The sequence below is a fragment of the Carassius carassius genome, chromosome 3 (genome assembly GCF_963082965.1).
Source record: "Carassius carassius chromosome 3, fCarCar2.1, whole genome shotgun sequence".
Classification (NCBI taxonomy): domain Eukaryota; kingdom Metazoa; phylum Chordata; class Actinopteri; order Cypriniformes; family Cyprinidae; genus Carassius; species Carassius carassius.
In genome coordinates, this window is record NC_081757.1 from 38,577,963 (window position 1) to 38,596,208 (window position 18,246).

An 18,246-nucleotide genomic window follows, 5' to 3' on the forward strand; every position below is an offset into this window, starting at 1 on the left:
TATATGTCTGTGCAAGCTTTGGAGGTATTGATGGAGGCATTTTACTGGATTTATGCTTTGATAATCAAACTGAATATTATCCAGATGTAGTTTTTGATTAAAAAAAAGTAGATTTTTCTCACCTTTTTGTACAAAACTATACATTTTTATGAAACCACCTATAATCAAGTGTTGATAGAAAAAAAAAGAATGCGTTAAGCTAGAATAAAACAGATTTTTTTGTTTAAAAAAAGAGGTTCTGCTCTTTATTTTGTTGGATTCCATATTCAGATATTCATACAGCAAAATATACTGGAGACCATCAAATTTAACTGAAAATCATCAAAATTGTTTGCATTGGTTGACAACTTTTTTCAAAAATGCTTGCGGGTTAACAGTTACCGTTAATATAAATCCACAAGTCAAAATTGTCTCATAAATTCGTTACTTTAAATAGAACTACCTTTAATTTAAATCTTAACATTGCTATTAAAGATAAGATAAACCGACTAGTCAACTTAATCTGTAATTAACTAGTTGCTTGTTGGTCAATTAGTCAAGCATGCATGTCTGTGCCCATCTCTGCAGGGACAGCACTGAGGAGCTCATGGAGCTGTCTGAGGAGCAGCGCAATGAACTGATGAAGAAGGAGAGCAGCCGCCTGCTGAAGACGGGTCACCGGATCAGCTACTCCCCACGCAAAGAGAAGGCCCTCAAAATTTACTTAGACGGAGGGCCCACCAAAGACCCTGGACAGGACTGAGGGGGGGAGGAAACTATCCTTCCCTATTTTCTATCTGGCCTGCCTTCTGCAGTGTAGCGCTGCCTCGCCAGCGACCCTGGCGTTTGGGCCCCACGTTGAATCAACGTCACCAGTGCTGTCCGGCTGACGCTCTCTTCTTTGAGCTCCAGAACGCATTAGCGTGGCTCAGAGTACTATTGTGCACCATAGTTTATTGTACTGTAAAGTTTAAAGGGAAGTGCAAAAGCTATTTCAAGTTCAATATCATTCAGATAAATCAATTTAGTAATACAGAGATGGGTGCACTCGTTAGAGGAAACGGGGCAGTTTGGGAGAGATATTTTATCGCCCTCTTTATTTCTTTCACCTGTTTGCACTCTCAGTGCACCATCTCCATTGATTTTTGTCCCGTCGTTCTTCATTTGCTGTTTGTCCATCACTCACTCTCTGATTCTGAGATGTGATCGAACGCATCGAATTCTCACGTTCTCAACGTCCATCATCCTGAGTCTATTCAGTACTCGAGCACAGCGTGTAACGTATCCAGCCACCTCCGAGCGCCCGCAGGGGTGACGGCACTGCTCATCCTCCATTGCATAGAGCTCTTTGATCGACTCGAGTCGTAGTGACACTTTCACTTGAAGTTTTGGGTGTGATGCTCTCACTTGAATATTGGGATATCTCTCCTTTTTATTTAACACATAGTTGTGAAATTAAATGCTTCATTTTTGGCTGAAGAGGTTCTATTCTTGCAGTTCATGCTTCCTTTTGTGTGTGGGTGCTGCCCACTGACTGCTGAAGCTCCACCCTCTTTGTAGGGAGCTCCGCCCACCTCCTCTCACTACACTTCCTATAGGGGCTAGTGACACTGGTACATATGAATTTTGCAAGGCTTTAAGAGTAGGGCAGTATGAATCAAGTAGTGCGCTTTGTTCACCCGATTCATTTGTTTTTGTTTTTTTCTTGTAAATTATTTCACTACAGACTGATGACGATGTTAGGTCTTGAGTGACTTTTAATGGCATGTGTTTTAATTTTTTGATCCGTACTCTGCTTTTCTTTTTCCATTTAGACATGTCCTGTGTTTTTTCATTTTTTGTTTTTATTTCTGCACAGTGTGTGAACAGAGAGTGTTCGGATGTGGCAGGTTTGTGTGTGTGTGTGTGTGTGTGCATGCGTGGAAATGCTTCTCGCTGCTGTTTTCGCGTAGCTTGAAAGCGAAGGGTGCTGACGCCCCATTGGAGGAGCGCCAATGTCGGAGCTCGACCCAATGGCTGCTGGGCTCCTAATGCTGCCACAAGCTGTTCACAGTAGACATGCCAATACTGAAATAAAAATCAACAATCAATCTCTGTCTGCCTGCTTCCAGGTTGACGTATACGAAGAGCTCATATTTTAAAGAAGAATATGATCTGCTATTTTATAGGGTTATACAAGGAATCAAATTTTGCTTGATTTTATGAAATTATATAAAATATTATATTAAATGTTAGCATACTATAACCTAACCTCTTTTTAAACGGGATATCATTTTTTTTCATCATTTACTCACCCTCGAGTAGTTTCTTCTGTTGAACGTAAAAGATATTTTGTACAATGTTCGTTACCAAACAGTTGAAGATAGTCATTGACTTTCTTAGTATAAAATATATTCTAGATGCTAATGGCTATCATTTTTCGGAATATCTTCTTTAATGTTCAACAGAAGAAATTCTAAAATCTTCAGAACAACTTGAGGGTGAGTAAATTATTTTAATTCTGGGTGAACTGTCCCTTTAAGCTGCAGAAATGGTTCATTCATAAATAGCAATAATTTCTCATGTGCGGTTGGTGTTTGTGTAGTCTTAAGGTGTGGACACATTAACGCCATTTCATTCAAAAAATGTCCATAGTCTGTTGTCAAGTATAGCTATATATGAAGCACAGCTCAAAAATAAGTCACTTTCAAACTAAGTGGCTTTCTGTTGGGCAATGGGCAGATTCACATTTGTGAAATCTGCAATGGGAAATCGTTGCCCTTGTGCAAAATTAACAATTGCATGGATGAATTCCTATTGTAATGGATGCATTTAGTCTGCGAAAGATCTCCAACTGACATCAAAATTTAAACCTACACTTTTAAGGTGAAGTCACATTAGCAATCTTTAGGCAAAAAAAATCATGACTGGATTTCGTCTGTAAAGAATTTGACAAACAACAGTAAATGTGACCACACCTTTACACATTTTAACAAATTAAAAAAAAGTCTAAACTTTGATTCATATCATATATAAAAATGATAAACAACATGTTTTTCAACCTTTTATTTTCTAGAGCAAGTTTGTTCATTACCTGGGTAAATTACAAGAGGTTTCGTATAGGTGCGTCACTTTGGCTGCTACACTAAACTAAGATGGATTGGCTCTCAACTGAGTTTTCCTCTTTCCATTTTGCTGCCTGATGTATTCTTAAAGCATTAATACTGTACATTAATAATAAGTGCTTCTTTGCAATGCTCAGAATTCATAGTTGAGCTTCAACACTTGAGGGCTGTTCACACTGACAATGATTTGATCTGCTGGATGCCCAAATATTACTGCTGAAAATCTTATCACAAATCCAATTAAACAAATCATCATCCTATGAAAAGGCGCATGAATCAAAGTTGCAGGGAATGTAACTCGCTCAACTACAGTATCTCACATGTGACTGTTGCATGAAGTGTTGTCGTGCCATTTTATGTCTCCAACCATCACCTGTGTCCCTTCAAATCGCCAACTTTCTTTGGAAATGCATGACTTCCAGGCAGCTTGATACTTTCAAATCGCTGTCAGTGTGAACGGTCTTAAGATTCAGGCACATTCAATACTGTTTGGGTGATTTATAATGAAGGCGTTTCCTACAAAGCTTTGGAGTGGTGATGAAGCGTTCATGTCTGTTTCAGCAGCTTAGCTTCTCTTCATCTCACTAGATGATGTAGTCAATCTCAGAGTAGAGTGTGTCGGCGAGCTCTTCCTCGCTGGAGTTCTGACTCTTCAGGCACAGTGCACCTCGTCTGACAAAGAGAGTGATCCCTATTTAATTTTAATCATTCATATATTATTTCATTAAGTCTAGAAAAGTATTTTATGATAAGACTGATGAAAAATACAGGAAAAACTACAGTAATATGGAAAATAATTGTGATTCATGTGATGCAAAGCTGAATTTTTCAGTGTCTTCAGTGTCACATGATCTTTCAGAAATCATTCGAATACAATGATTTGCATCTCAATGTTGAAAAACTCTGCTGCTTAATATTTTTGTGGAAACTGCTACATTTTTTTCAGGATTCTATGATGAATATAAAGCATTTATTTGAAATTGTATTTTTTTAAGATTATAAATGTCTTTTTAGCGGTTTAAGTTTTTCTAAATAGAACTAATCATTTATTTATTTTTTTCTTTCTTTTTTTTTCTAAAAAAGCTCTTACAAACCCCAAGCTTTTTTGAACTTTATTTAAAATTTCTACCTAAAACAGTGCACATAAAAGATGATCACTAAAAATTAGAGTTTATATAGTTTACATTATAATATCACCATATTATAATGATTTCTGAAGGATCGTGTGCCACTGAAGACTGGAGTAATGATGTTGAAAATTCAGCTGTGCATCACCAGAATAAATTACATTTTAAAATACATCGAAATAGAAAACAGTTCTTTCAAATAGTAATAATACTTCAAAATATTACTGTTTTTAAATCAAATAAATGATGGAAAAAAATAAATCTTACTTCAAGCTTTTGACTGGTAGTTCATAAATATTCATATATAATATTTAAATATGAACATATTTATGTCATGTTAAGTGAAAACAGCCAGGAGAGGATGGCTTCTTACCCAAGATGTTGGCACTGCAGATCACCGGCACATGGGCAGTGCTCTTGAGGACCCTCCCCCTTAAAATCCCATGACAGCAGCTCCATCAGGTGATTGGCTGAAATGATGCAACGTTCACGTTCTATTGGCTTAGAGTTGCACACTGGTAACAGCAGGGCTGAAAATTGAAAACAAGTAGTTAACCAGGGGCGCAGATGGGATTTTTTAACTGGGGGGGACCAAGCTGCTCAGCAGTAAAAAAAAATTCAGTCCAGAAAAATCACCAGCTCAGTCATAGACAACAGTACAATTGAATCTCAAAAGATTTGAGTATCATAGAAAAGGTCTTGTAACTTAATTCAAAAAAGCAAACTTTCTTATATTCTAGATTCATTGCACACAAACTGAAATATTTCAATACTTTTTTGTTTAAATTCTGATGGTTACGACTTACAGCTTAAGAAAATAAAAAAATTCTGTATATCTCAAAAATTTTAATATTCTATTTTGAGCTTGAATGGTTTGATTAATTTTGAGTATAAATACAGGGTACCTCCTGGGCTAGTTCAGAACATGCAACCACACTTATGGGAAAGAATATTGACTTGACAGTTGTCCAGAAGACAATCATCAACACCCTCCACAAGGAGGTTAAGCCAGGTCATTGCTGAAAGGACTGGCTGTTTACAGAGTGCTGTATCAAAATATATTCATAGAGAGTTGATTAAAAGGAAAAGGTGTGGTAGGAAAAGAGCACAAGCAACAGGGATGACCACAGCCTTGAGAAGATTATCAGGAAAAGCAATTCAAGAACTTGGAAGAGTGTCACAAGGAGTGGACTGAAGCTAGTGTCAGCGCATCAAGAGTCACTACACTCAGACGTCTTCAGGAAAAGAGCTATAGCTGTCACATTCCTAGAACCATGCAACTCTTGAACCAGAAAAATCATCAGAAGTATTTCACCTGGGGTAAGGAGAAAATGAACTGGACTGTTGCTCAGTGGTCCACAGTCCTCTTTTCAGATGAAAGTAAATTTAGCATTTAATTTGGAAGTCAATGTCTGAAGACTGGAGAGGCACAGAATCCAAAGCCCATTGTGAAGTTTCTAAAGTCAGAGGTGATTTGGGGAGCCATGATGTCTGCTGGTGTTGCTCCATTATGTTTTATCAAGTTCAAGGTCAATGCAGCCATCTACCAGGATGGTTTTTGGGAGCACTTTCATCTTCCATCTGCTCTTCCAGCAGGACTTTAGCCCCTGCCCACAGTGCCAAAACCACTTCCAAGTGGTTTGCTGACCATGATATTACTGTGCTTGATTGGCCAGCCAACTCAACTGACCTGAACCTCACAGAGAATCTATGTGGTATTGTGAAGAGGAAGATAAGTAACATCTGACAAACAATACAGAGGAGATGAAGAGCGCTTTCAAAGCAACCTGGGCTTCAATAAAACCTCAGCAGTGCCACAGGCTGATCACCTTCATTCCACGACACACTGAAGCCCAACCAAGTATTGAGTGCATAATTAAACCTACTTTGGATTTATATTTTTCTTTAAAAGTTTCCTACTTTCTATTTTTCTAAGCTATAAGTCACCATCAGAATTAAAACAAAAAACTCTTGAAATATTTCAGTCTGTGTGCAATGAATCTAGAATATAAGAAAGTTTGCTTTTTTAATTAAATTACAAAAAATAAAGAACTTTTCCATGACATTCACATTTTTTTAGATGCACCTGTATATGATCACTATGGTTACTGCCACAGGCACAATTGAGGCAGCTACCACCTCCTCGTAGGACCCCGGGGTCAAAGAGTCATAGCACATACACACACAGAGAACATAAATGTCAGTGGCAGCACCATGGTCGTGTGTATGACAAGTTGACAACAGAACAGCGTGTAGTGAGAAGTTGGGTACAGAGTAATGGTTAGATTATTATTGTGCTTCAGCCTACGTCTGCCCTGACCCGAATCTTTAGCACCAAAACAAACACACCCATACCCCAACAGGACCTGCACCGGTGGCCGAAAGAGCTAAACGTGCTGCAAATGACAAAAATACCTGCAAATTAAGAAAACATCTTCATCAGTTTGACAACACTTGCTGCAAATACTCACAATACAAACAAATAAAGAAATGTGCTGCAAAAACACAGACCACATCAGAAATATTTAAGGGAACCGTAAAGTGACAAATATGGCTGGGACATAATTTATCAATGTTTGCTCTGAAAAGATCTTTGTTTATTTTAACAATCCTGGTCATACAATTCCTTAGCTTTTTTTGTGTGTGGATATTATTAGCCTAAATAAGCTTACTTAATACACAATTACGGTAACTGTGAACGGTTATGTAAGCTGGCTACTTTTACAACTTACCTTACAAAAACTAAACTTAGCCTATGGTTTTACTATTGAAATGAATGAATTAAGAAATGCATTTATTATATAAACAAAGCACACAAAAAGTGGTTACTGTAAGCATGCACAAATTAACCATGGATTTACTACTCTAACCATAGTTTAACCATGGTATTTGTACAACTGTGGTTATACAAATGGTAATCAATACTCAAAAAAATTTTTAGCATTTGCAGCTTGTTTTTGTATTTCGTTGTGTTGCGAGTATTTGCAGCACGTGTGCTGTCAAACTGATGAAGATGTTTTCTTAATTTGCTGGTGCTTTTTCTATTTGAACGCGTTTTGTGAAGTTGCAGCGCGTTGAGCTCTCTCGGCCACCGCACCTCGCCCCTTTTATGAAGGTACATACGCAACCATGGCAACGACGATCGCGGAAACAAGCAAAGATGACACACAAGCAAATTCAAACAAAAGCCAACACGGATAAGTTGTGTGAAACAACGCAAAATCAACGTTACCTATCAAAAAGAAACAAAGAAACCTCGGCGTCCGATTCGAGCCCTTCCCAATCCTTGAGTTTCTCTCCACCGCTGGAAAGCTGCTCCGATATTTACGTGGGTCCTACCTCTTGCCTGATTGTAAACCCTCTTTTTTTTATCTGCAATCTCTCTCAATCTGTAGTCGATCTGCTAATATGCTAATTTTGAATAAAAGCGTCTGCTAAATGTAAATGTAATGTAATATGCGTCCTGTGCAGTCAAATTGAGCGCTCTCTTCTCGCTATCAGGACAAGACATGCCCCTTACCGCTGATTAGCTTCAAGTGTGTTTTGGGACTCGGTCAGACACTGTGGTCAAAAGCATGTTTCAAACATCGTTTAGTACACGTTTAAGGAGCGGCGGGCCGGGTCACCACTACTTAGGCTACTGTACATAGCGGAAACTCAGATTAATCCTCTGTTTACCAATAGAGCCTTTTATTGAGACAGTGAGGGGGACGGACCGGATCACTATGAATCTGGGGGGGTCATGTCCCCCCCGTCCCTAGTGCCATCTGCGCGCCTGTAGTTAACAATATATGCACTATTCAGCAGGTTAGTCAAGATGTTTAACAGACAATGTTACAAGCTCATTTGATGCAAGTTAATCATACCTTTATGGAAGGCACAGCAGAACTCCTCCTTACAGTCACTTTGGAACTGACAGATAGTTCCTGCTTCTCCCTTTGTGTTGTTTGCACACTGACCCCACACACACAGCTGTCCCGCACAGCATTCCTCATCTTTGGTGCATGTCTGAGGGGGGATGCAGAACATACAATGGGTTGAGAAGGTTCAAATGATTCCAGGACACATAATTCATGCTTATATTGAATCAAACAATTCGTTCTTTCAGGACACTGATGCACAGCAATGCATCTCAAGAACACTGACTATGGGATTTACTCCTCAGACCGCTTCATTCTTCAAATGATCAAAGTTAACAGTATATTTAAGACTAGACGTAAACAGACTTAGCCTGTATAAACGTTAGTGCCGGGTTTTGCTCTAGTGTTCTGTTCTCAGAAACATCTCCGAAATGTGAAATAATTCTTGTAAAAGACAGACAAAAATACAAACTTGTGGTTCAGTATGTGAATCAGTTGGTTAACCACACTGGCTGATTCATAATTGTTATGATTCATTAAAATAAACTGGCTCATAACTCATTCATTCTGTACTTCGACTCTACTGGCTGCAATGTGTGCTACTAATTCACTTAAAAAAATGGCTCATGGGTGTCATTCATTCAGGAATCGGACTCTATTGTGTATACTATAGGACTTTGGCTATATGCGGTTGGTTCACTAGACCTGGTTCATAAGAATCATTTAGGATTCAGACTCCACTGGTTGTGCGGTATGCTATTAATTCATTAAAAAGTATCGTCTCACATGAGTCATTTGTTCAGAAATTTGTTTCCATTGCAATTTTGTGCTATTGAAACATTTACAAATGGCTAATAAGAGTCAATAGTGTGAGAATCGGACTCTTCCACTGGCTGCACTGTATGTAATTGATTCGTTAAAAAGAAAAAGCTCAAATGAGTCATTAGCAAATCAACCTATGCAGGTTACACTGTATGCTACTGATTTAGTCAAAAGTACTGGCTAAAAAGAATCATTCATTTGCGATTCCAGCAAATCTAACTTTACGGGTAGTACTTTATGCTACTGATTCACTACAAAGAACTGGCTTGTAAGTCATTTGTTGAATCCGATTCCTCAGGACATGCTGTATGTTTATCGATTCGCCAAAAAGGACCAATAAATAAAAGTTATTTAGGGTCACAAGAGTCATTCTTTAATATTCTTGTGTCATTCATCTCTGCAGGCCCCCCAATGTATTTTTTCACCCTTTTATCGTATGCCAAAAGAAAATCTAAGAAAACTGTTTGCACAATGTTCCATACATGTTTACGTTTGTTCAAAGCCTTAGCGAGGCTCTCTAATAAGCAGAAACAGTTTGTTTTGACTGGGTGTTCGAATCTGCTTCAACAATATCCTGCAGGAGTAATGCACATCTGTATTCTGCTTAGTTGGCTACCCTACTTCCTGTGCCGCGAGGTGAACTCTATGTCCTATCTTGGGCCGGAGAAGCTGCTCATATTTAGCAATCTGCGCACTTTGATGTGAAACCCAAAGGAGGAACGCTTTGGCATATCAGATTCCAGGTGCACTTGTACTGCAATGCAGTCACAATGCTGACTCAGTTGCATCATGTTATTGGAAAACATTACTCTGTATTATATTTGTGCAGAGACCCAGAGAAAGTAGGAAATAATGAGCACATGAAACTAACTATGACTAGGCTGAACACCTAACATGCTAACTTGATGATCTCTTACTGGATACAGCAGAGGTCAAGTGTACTTCAAATGTGCCTGGTCTGTTAAAATTGGAAAGCACTTACCGCATCAGTGTGTTTGCAGGGCAGACACCTTGAGCTCTTTGTGTCGTAGAGACAGTAGCTACCCTTCTCACAGTCTTCATCAATGATACAGTCCTGAGAGACAGAAAAAAAAAAACAACATTCCAGACCTTGTGAACTAAAATAACAGTCATAACCCACACATTTATGTGAGGAACAAATAGCATAGCTGTACTTCACAGAGTTAAAACAACATTCACAGGATTTTGGCAGGATATGAGGTGGTCATATGATAGGTGCAGTATTTTTCTACATCCCCACATTTAGGCTGATGCTGAAATGTTGGACAAAAAGCTTTTTATCCCTTAAAGGGTTAGTTCAGCCAAAAATGAAAATGATGTCATTAATGACTCACTCTCATGTCGTTCCAAACCAGTAAGACTACTGATGAAAAATACAGGAAAAACTACAGTAATATGGAAAATAATTGTGATTCATGTGATGCAAAGCTGAAGATATTTTAGATTTAGTCCGAGAGCTCTCAGTCTCTCCATTGAAACTGTGTGTACGGTCTACTGTCCATGTCCAGAAAGGTAAGAAAAACATCATCAAAGTAGTCCATGTGACATCAGAGGGTCAGTTAGAATTTGTTGAAGCATCGAAAATACATTTTGGTCCAAAAATAACTAAAAATTATGACTTTATTCAGCATTGTCTTCTTCTTCCAGAAGAGAAGACGATGCTGAATAAAGTCGTAATATTTGTCATTAATGACATGATTTAAATTTTTGGGTGAACTAACCCTTTAATGCTCCATTTCCCTCCTTATTCATCCTGGTTCATAAATATTTAACAGAGAAAAAGTAATTCCTTCCGTTACCTTTAGAAGAATCAAATGAGTGATTTAAACATTAAATACAATCACTGCAATTATATTATTATAAATCAGACTCATATAGCGACAGTCTATCCAAAAATGAAAATTCTGTCATTTACTCACCCTCATGTCATTCCAAATCTTTACGACTTTCTTTTATTTTATTTTTGCAAATACACATATTTAAAATGGAAAAACATCATCTTGAAAAACTAGACCAAAATATTCATGACTCATCATGCACTGCACAGATTCTAGTCCAATCAAATGCTGTCTAGAACAAATGTCCCTCCCTCTCATAGCACCTGTAAATGACTAGCAAATCATCATTCATGTGATTTTTATGTCTATTATCTGGAACTTTTTTAAATTTTTATTTTGTTTCAATTTTTTCAAAAGGTTCAATAAACTGACCAATAAACTACAAACTGGCTTGTGCTTTTGGCTTCTTTGTCTGATGTTATTTCAGTCAGACAGGAAATTAAAGCTGACGAAGAGTAGGCCTATTCCTCTTCCCGAACACTACTACTACTCCTGACGTCTTTGAGAAGATGTGTGCAAATAAAATGGTTTTGGCTGTGGCAAATAAATACCACAAGTAGACAGAGAGACAAAAAAGATAGACGGACAGACAGACAGCTTACGTGATCAATGCTGTTCTCTTTATCTCTGGATTGTATGGTTGTCAAGTTGTTTGTATCTTTGGTTGAATTGACCATTGTCTGGGAGTAAAAACATTTAAAAAAATTTAGACGCTTATATTGCCATGCATTTAATGTTATGTGACATCCCACTTATTACTTAACACATATTAATGAATAAATGTACTCAGAATAATGAGTTATACTTTTAGTATGTGAGAAGCAACTGGAGAATGACACAAGAATTATTGTATCTAGGAAACCAGTTGCTTAGGACAATATCAATTGTACAGGTAAAGATCCCCTGCTGTTACATTTACTCACCCTCATGTCATTCCAAACCTGTACGACTTTCTTTCTTTTGCAGAACACAGAAGATATTTAGCAGAATGTTGGTAACTAAACCATTCTAGTTACCATTGTGAAGAAAATAAAATCTCAAATTATCTTCTATTATGATTCCACTGAAGAAAAAAAGACATTGAAATTACACAAGAGCAAGTGAATAATGAACTTTTTAATTTTGTGATTTTAGTCAATATCTGTTTTAGGTTAGTACACTCCTAAATGTTTATTTTGGCAAATATACATATTTAGATGGAAAAACATCATCTGGAAAACCTAGACCAAAATATTCATGACTCATCGTGCACTGCACAGATTCTTGTCCAATCAAATGCTGTCTAGAACAAATGTCCCTCCCTCTCATAGCACCTGCAACTGACTAGCAAATCATCATTCATGTGATTGTATGTCTGTTAGCTATTTGGAACTAACGGTTTCAACAGGAAATGCATCAATATCATTTTCAAATCACTCAGATGAGTGCATAAGATATTTTTTGTGCAGTTTAGTCCTCTAAATAAAAATGAGTGGTTGTTTCCTTCTCGAGTATGAGATCCATATTCTCCTATATCATACTATATGAGCATTATATGAACAAAACATTTTTGAGAATATTGTTAAAATTTTATCTAAAGGTTCAATAAATTGACCAATAAACTACAAACTGGCTTGTGTTTTTCATGGCTTCTTTGTCTGATCTTCCTGGACGACTGGAATTAAGAGGATCTAAAATGTCAAATGCATCCGTAAAGACGAGACGTAGACGAGATCTGTCGATTATCTGCCGTTATCTTGCCTTGTCAGCTGAACTGCCACCTCAGACCCAGAGCCCTGCCATCTAGAAGAGCAGGTCAATACACAGCAGACAGCCTTATTTCAGTCAGACGGGAAATTAAAGCTGATGAAGAGTAGGCCTATTCCTCTTCCCGAACACTACTACTACTCCTGACGTCTTTGAGAAGATGTGTGCAAATAAAAGGGTTTTGGCTGTGGCAGATAAAGGTTTTTCAGACACAAGTAGACAGAGTGACAAGAAGATGGACGGACAGACAGACAGCTTACATGATCAATGCTGTTCTCTTTATCTCTGGGTTGTATGGTTGTCAAGTTTGTATCTTCGGTTGAATTGTCCGTTGTCTGGGAGTAAAAACACAGAAATTAATTTAGACTCTTATATTGTCATGCATTTAAAATGATTGTACATTCATTTGAAATACATTCAGATTGTACATTATCCCACTTATTTCGTAACACATTAATGAATAAATGTACTCAAAATAATAAGTTATACTTTGAGTATGTGAAAAGAAACTGGAGAACTATATTTAGTATTAAATGTATGCATTAAAATGGCATGAATATAATTCTACATCTTTACCTCATTTAGTAAACATTAATACATGAATATGCAAATAAGTCCCCGCCTCCACTCGATCTCAGCAGTTCAAATCTGCCTATTTTCACTCAGTTAACTACAGTGATAAATGCTAAACAATGGCAAGTGGCAATATGGGATTCATTCATATAATGTATGAACCAGAAACTGATTCTAAAGAAGAGGAAGAATATTATAGAGTCTTCTTTAAGTCCATCTATCAGAAAGGTAATACATTTTAAGTAACACTTAAAGTACAATGTTGGACATTGATTTCATTTGTAACTGATAACGAACAGCTAATGATGTGTTGCTAATGCTACACAACCTGTGTTCTGGATTGACGGGATTCAAACCCCGTTCAAATCGTGTTTTTGAGACTGTCTTTGGTGCACTGCAGATTTAAGGACAAAATGCTCAGCAAAGGTTTTGAGTTTGGAAACCTCAAAGCTTTAAGTGGTCATTATGCCAAATGATCTGACCAATCAGAATGAAGTATTGTGGAGAGTAATATAACTGTATTTAAACTGCCTCTGCGAACCAGGCAAAAGCTCTTTACCCACCTTATTGATTCTCTCAGCAGTATAAATGGATTGATTCCCAGCTATGATTTCAATACTGCTGTAATTTTGGAGATTTGAAGAGACATTGTGTGGATGGAGACTGGATTTTGCTGTCTCATTGTCTATCTGAGAGAGAGAGAGGGAGAGAGAGAGAGAGAGAGAGAGAGAGAGAGAGATAGAGAGAGAGAGAGAGAGAGAGAGAGAGAGAGAGAGAGAGAGAGAGAGAGAGAGCGAGGAAATGCTGCAATAAGTACAATTTCCCAACTATCAAATGAGCTATTTCTACATGAACTGACCCTTAAAAATCACCTTCATTGATGTAAAGGTTTCTGCAACTTGTGAACCAATGAATTTCCATAACTTTTTCAGTTCTTGATAACTGAGTAAGTGGGATTTACAAAATAATTGTATAGACTGTCCTAGTTCTGAACATTGCAAGAACTAAAGTATTTTATGATTTGCACATCTTTATAATTCTTTATAATGTGGAACTTCATAATGAGCTCCCTCAGAGTGGGAACTGTCTAAATGTTTAATCAGTAATATTAAATGATATATTTTTAAACCACTTTAGATTTGACCACATTATTTGTGTAAAGAGATAAAAGGTCTTTAAGATCTGATAAACAATTTAATCAATATGTGTGTGTGTGTGTGTGCGTATATATATATATATATATAAAGATGATGAACAATGGCAAATTTGGGAGGTCTCTGAAGAATAACACCCAACAATGGTATGCACAGGTGGTATGAAAAAGTGTAGTTTAAGGTTATGAAATTAATCCTTATTGGTCATAACAATATTAGTCAGTCTCAGTTTATATGGAAATTTCACTCTGCTTTCTAATATATCAATTTAGAAAGAGATGAGCATCTAATTAAGCTGTGATGGATCATTTTTAGGAAAACTGCACAGATTTGGCATGTGCTGCAGCCAGTGATGCTATTATTAAAACTCAAACGCTATTAGTCATGAGAGATGTTTAAAATAATTCCCCAGATCTACTCTGAGAGATATTCATAAGTGAAGAACAATAACTGGTCTGTATTTTAAAGCAAAAACCTGCTGCACCGCGTCCTCCAGCTTCTGCTGCGTGTCCTCCATCAGTTCCTCCACCTCTTTGAACATATTGCTCAGTGTCGTTGGTCCTTCTTCTACATTTGTTTCCATGTTTGCAATGATGTCCATGTCTGTTTTAGATATCTCGGGGACAATTCCATGGACGATGGCCAGGCACAGGCTGAATCCGAGCAGAAACATGTTGACAGAGCGGCTGGTGTCTGTGCAGTGTGTGTGTGATCAGAGAGCGGCTGCTGTCTGTGCAGTGTGTGTGTGTGTGTGTGTGTGTGTGTGTGTCTGATCAGAGGAGCTCCAGCTGCGCGAGGCGAGGCGGGACGATGCGCATCCACACTAACGCAAACCTCTTTGTACTGCATCTCTAGCTATTCACATTTACTGCATACGGGAGACCTTATTTAGTGAATTTACGCGAATTTAATTTGTCAATTTGACATATGCAAATTAACGGTGACGAACAGTTATAATATTTTTGTGATTCACAACATTTCGTACGAAGTTTTCCTTAGTTTGTGCATTTATTTTATGCTTTATTTATTTGTATTTAACTAGATGTAAGCCTCTTTATGTTATGTTTTATAAATGTTTTTTTCTTCTTCTGGAGCCCCGCACATGACATGCAAGAAAAAAAAATCGTCTGCACGATTTACTAATTCGTTTCCTCGATTTGCTAAACTAATACTTTTACCCTGCGTGTCATGTGCGGGGCTCCGTAATCAGGCGCTCTCATTTCTCCTTATTAAAAAGTGCTATGCACAAATAAATTATTATCATTATTAATACTATTATTAGCTTATTATCATTATTATTATTATTACTATTTGTGCATTTAAAAAAGGCATAGCCTAATGTTCGAAACTGCATACACAAGGAATGCTAAACAATAATCTTTTGTCGTTAGCTATTTTTGACCAAACAAACATTAGGCCACTGACGTAAAGTCGACAGAGGCATGGCGTTTGCGCTACTTTTTAACGAATCAAATGATTCATGACTCACTGAGAATATAGAAGACTCGAGTCACGAATGAATCACCACTATTGGCTATTTTTTGCATTAAATATTAGTTCAGTTAAGTTCTGTTTTTGGTTCTCACCACCTCGACCCCCCCCCCCTTCATAAATCTGTAGAATGTGGTTTTCTTTCATGTAAAATATGTGTTCAAAGTATATGGAAAAACTCAGACGATTAGCCATCTATTTTATGGCCAGTCAGAACTTGATAAACTGAATCAATCCAATCTCAGATCTGACTGAAAAGAGTGATTTGTTTTGAAGATTCATGAACGCAATTAATGTTGATTTTTTTGTTACCTATTGTTACAATACCTATTGTTATGAAGTGCTTTGAGCGACTGGTCCTAGCACACCTCAAGTGTGGCCTCCCACCCAGACTGGACCCACACCAATTTGCCTACCGTAATAATAGGAGCACAGAGGAGGCAGTATGCACAGTGTAGCACTCGGTACTCACACACGTGGACAATAACAACACATATGTACGGATGTTGTTTGTCATTCCCTCCAAGCTGACCACAAAACTTGTAAATGTAGACATTAACACCTCGCTCTGAAACTGGATTATGTACTTTCTGACCAACAGACCTCAGCATGTTCGGTCAGGCCATAGGCGCCGATTTATGTTTTTCTCCGTGGGTGCTCAAGGGCGCACGCCATTTAAAAAATAAAAAAATAGACTAGGCTATTCAAAAAATATTGCATTTCAGAACCTTAGGCTAATGGACAGCGGCCGATACAAACAAACACAACAGCGTCACTTCTCAAAAATACAAACAGGATTGGAGATGAAAAGTTTAACTGACACGTAACCAATAATGCGTTCAGCTTCTTGGGAAATTAATGTTTTGTAAATATTGATTAAAAAACTATTGCGAAAGGACAGCGTTTCCATTAACCGATTGTTGCGACTAAAATAATGAGTTTCTGGGAATGTCTACCTCATTTATGTTTCGAGGTTTCCTTTGAATGTGGCATGGCTTTTCTTTGAGGTTTCGAATCCATTATTCATATAGACTAAAAAATATTTTTTTATTTTATGTATTTAACAAAGAACTCGTATTCTGTCCAAAAGTAGGCTACTTTTGTGTCCATTAGTTTTTCCTCTTTTAAACCGTATATAGGCCTATACTTGAGCAGAAAAATGTTCCCATTTAAACCCTGTTACGAACTTTAAGGAGTCTAGGGAATGTACCGTAACATTTACATATTAACGTAGCTACTGCTGGGTATGAAATGAGGTGGAAGAACATGACAGACAAAACTTTGAAAGAGAAAAAATACTGGACGTTTATTCACAAAAAGCCAAAGCCACTAGATCCAGTAAAATAACAATAATAATGTGCGCTATGTACAAGGTGAAAATGTAAACAAACAAACAATAAAATGGGAAAAGAACGAAAGCGGCGCCAAAGGAAAGAACAAAATATAAGAAAACAATCCTTAATCTAAACCTAATCTAACCAAAGCAAAATGTAGAAAATAAACCGAAATCTTCAGTGCATCCGGCACCTTAACTAAACTGTCTATCAAAAACAGAAATACAATGTGTGGCGCTCACTTCTTACCTAGTGTGTCTATACAATATGTACAGTGTATATCGCGATATACTGACCTGCGTTCTCTTCCCTCTGTACTACCAGCTGTTACTCAAGGTCTCATAGCGAACGAATAACTCTTAGTCTGATTAATGATTAGTGATTACGGAAAGCAATAAATGATTACATACTCGCACGGCACTGTATAGTGGGGGATGGGACGTTTTCAGAAACGCTGTGATTGGTGGATAGGATATGGAACATGCATGCGACTGGTTATGTCACTGCCACTGACAACAACATAACCAATCACAGTGTGGCAGACGCTTCATAGCTCCAACTGCAATGTTTAACTTTTAAATAAATGTAGCCTACTGGCAGTCTGGCACTGGCACACGTGGGTGCTGATTTTCCGTGGGTGCTCGGTATTTTCCGTGGGTGCTCGAGCCCCGGAGCACCCACGGTATCGGCGCCTATGCACGTGGGTGCTCATTTTCCGTGGGTGCTCGGTATTTTCCGTATCGGCGCCTATGCTCCTGGCCACATGGTGCGCTGACAATAACCTGCTCCTTAACATCAGTAAGACAAAGGCAAAGACAAAGAAAGGAAGCACGCATGACCCCATCCACATTAACGGGATGGTTGTTGAATGTGTCTCCAGCTTCAAGTTCCTGGGAACCACCATCTCGGAGGACCTGTCCTGGACCACAAACACCTCCAGCCTGGTCAAGAAGGCTCAGCAGCGCCTCTTCTTCCTCAGGACACTGAAGAAGAACCAGCTGTCTTCAGCCATCCTTGTGAACTTCTACCGGTGTGCGATCGAACGTCCTGACCAGTTGCATCACAGTCTGGTGTGGGAACTGCTCATGGCCGACCGCAAGGCACTGCAGAGGGTGGTGAAAACTGCCCAACGCATTACACAGACAACACTTTCTGCAATTGAGGACATCCAGAGAAAATGTTGTCTACGTCGAGCTC

The 18,246-nt window shown here is 38.1% G+C and overlaps 2 protein-coding genes across 4 annotated transcripts in view; one reads left to right on the forward strand and one right to left on the reverse strand.

Annotated features, from left to right (window-relative positions):
• Window positions 1-2,069, forward strand: part of usp47 (ubiquitin specific peptidase 47) — a 41,427-nt gene extending 39,358 nt beyond the window's left edge. For both annotated transcript variants that reach the window (XM_059537738.1, XM_059537746.1), the window contains one exon: window positions 568-2,069. In XM_059537738.1, the coding sequence (XP_059393721.1) occupies window positions 568-742 (175 nt within the window). In that variant the 3' untranslated portion in view covers window positions 743-2,069. The remainder of the gene's footprint in view (window positions 1-567) is intronic.
• Window positions 2,070-3,615: 1,546 nt separating this feature from the next.
• dkk3a (dickkopf WNT signaling pathway inhibitor 3a) lies at window positions 3,616-14,983 on the reverse strand. 2 transcript variants are annotated; one of them, XM_059537758.1, is made up of 8 exons: window positions 14,700-14,982; window positions 13,634-13,759; window positions 12,758-12,832; window positions 11,354-11,431; window positions 9,875-9,967; window positions 8,077-8,218; window positions 4,584-4,740; window positions 3,616-3,755 (listed from the first exon to the last, which is right to left on the reverse strand). In XM_059537758.1, the coding sequence occupies exons 1-8, from the start codon at window positions 14,895-14,897 to the stop codon at window positions 3,668-3,670; spliced, it is 957 nt and encodes a 318-aa protein (XP_059393741.1). In that variant the 5' UTR covers window positions 14,898-14,982; the 3' UTR covers window positions 3,616-3,667. The 2 variants fall into 2 exon arrangements, with proteins under 2 accessions (XP_059393741.1, XP_059393748.1); XM_059537765.1 differs by lacking the exon at window positions 11,354-11,431 and having other exon boundaries at window positions 14,700-14,983.
• Window positions 14,984-18,246: the final 3,263 nt, after the last annotated feature.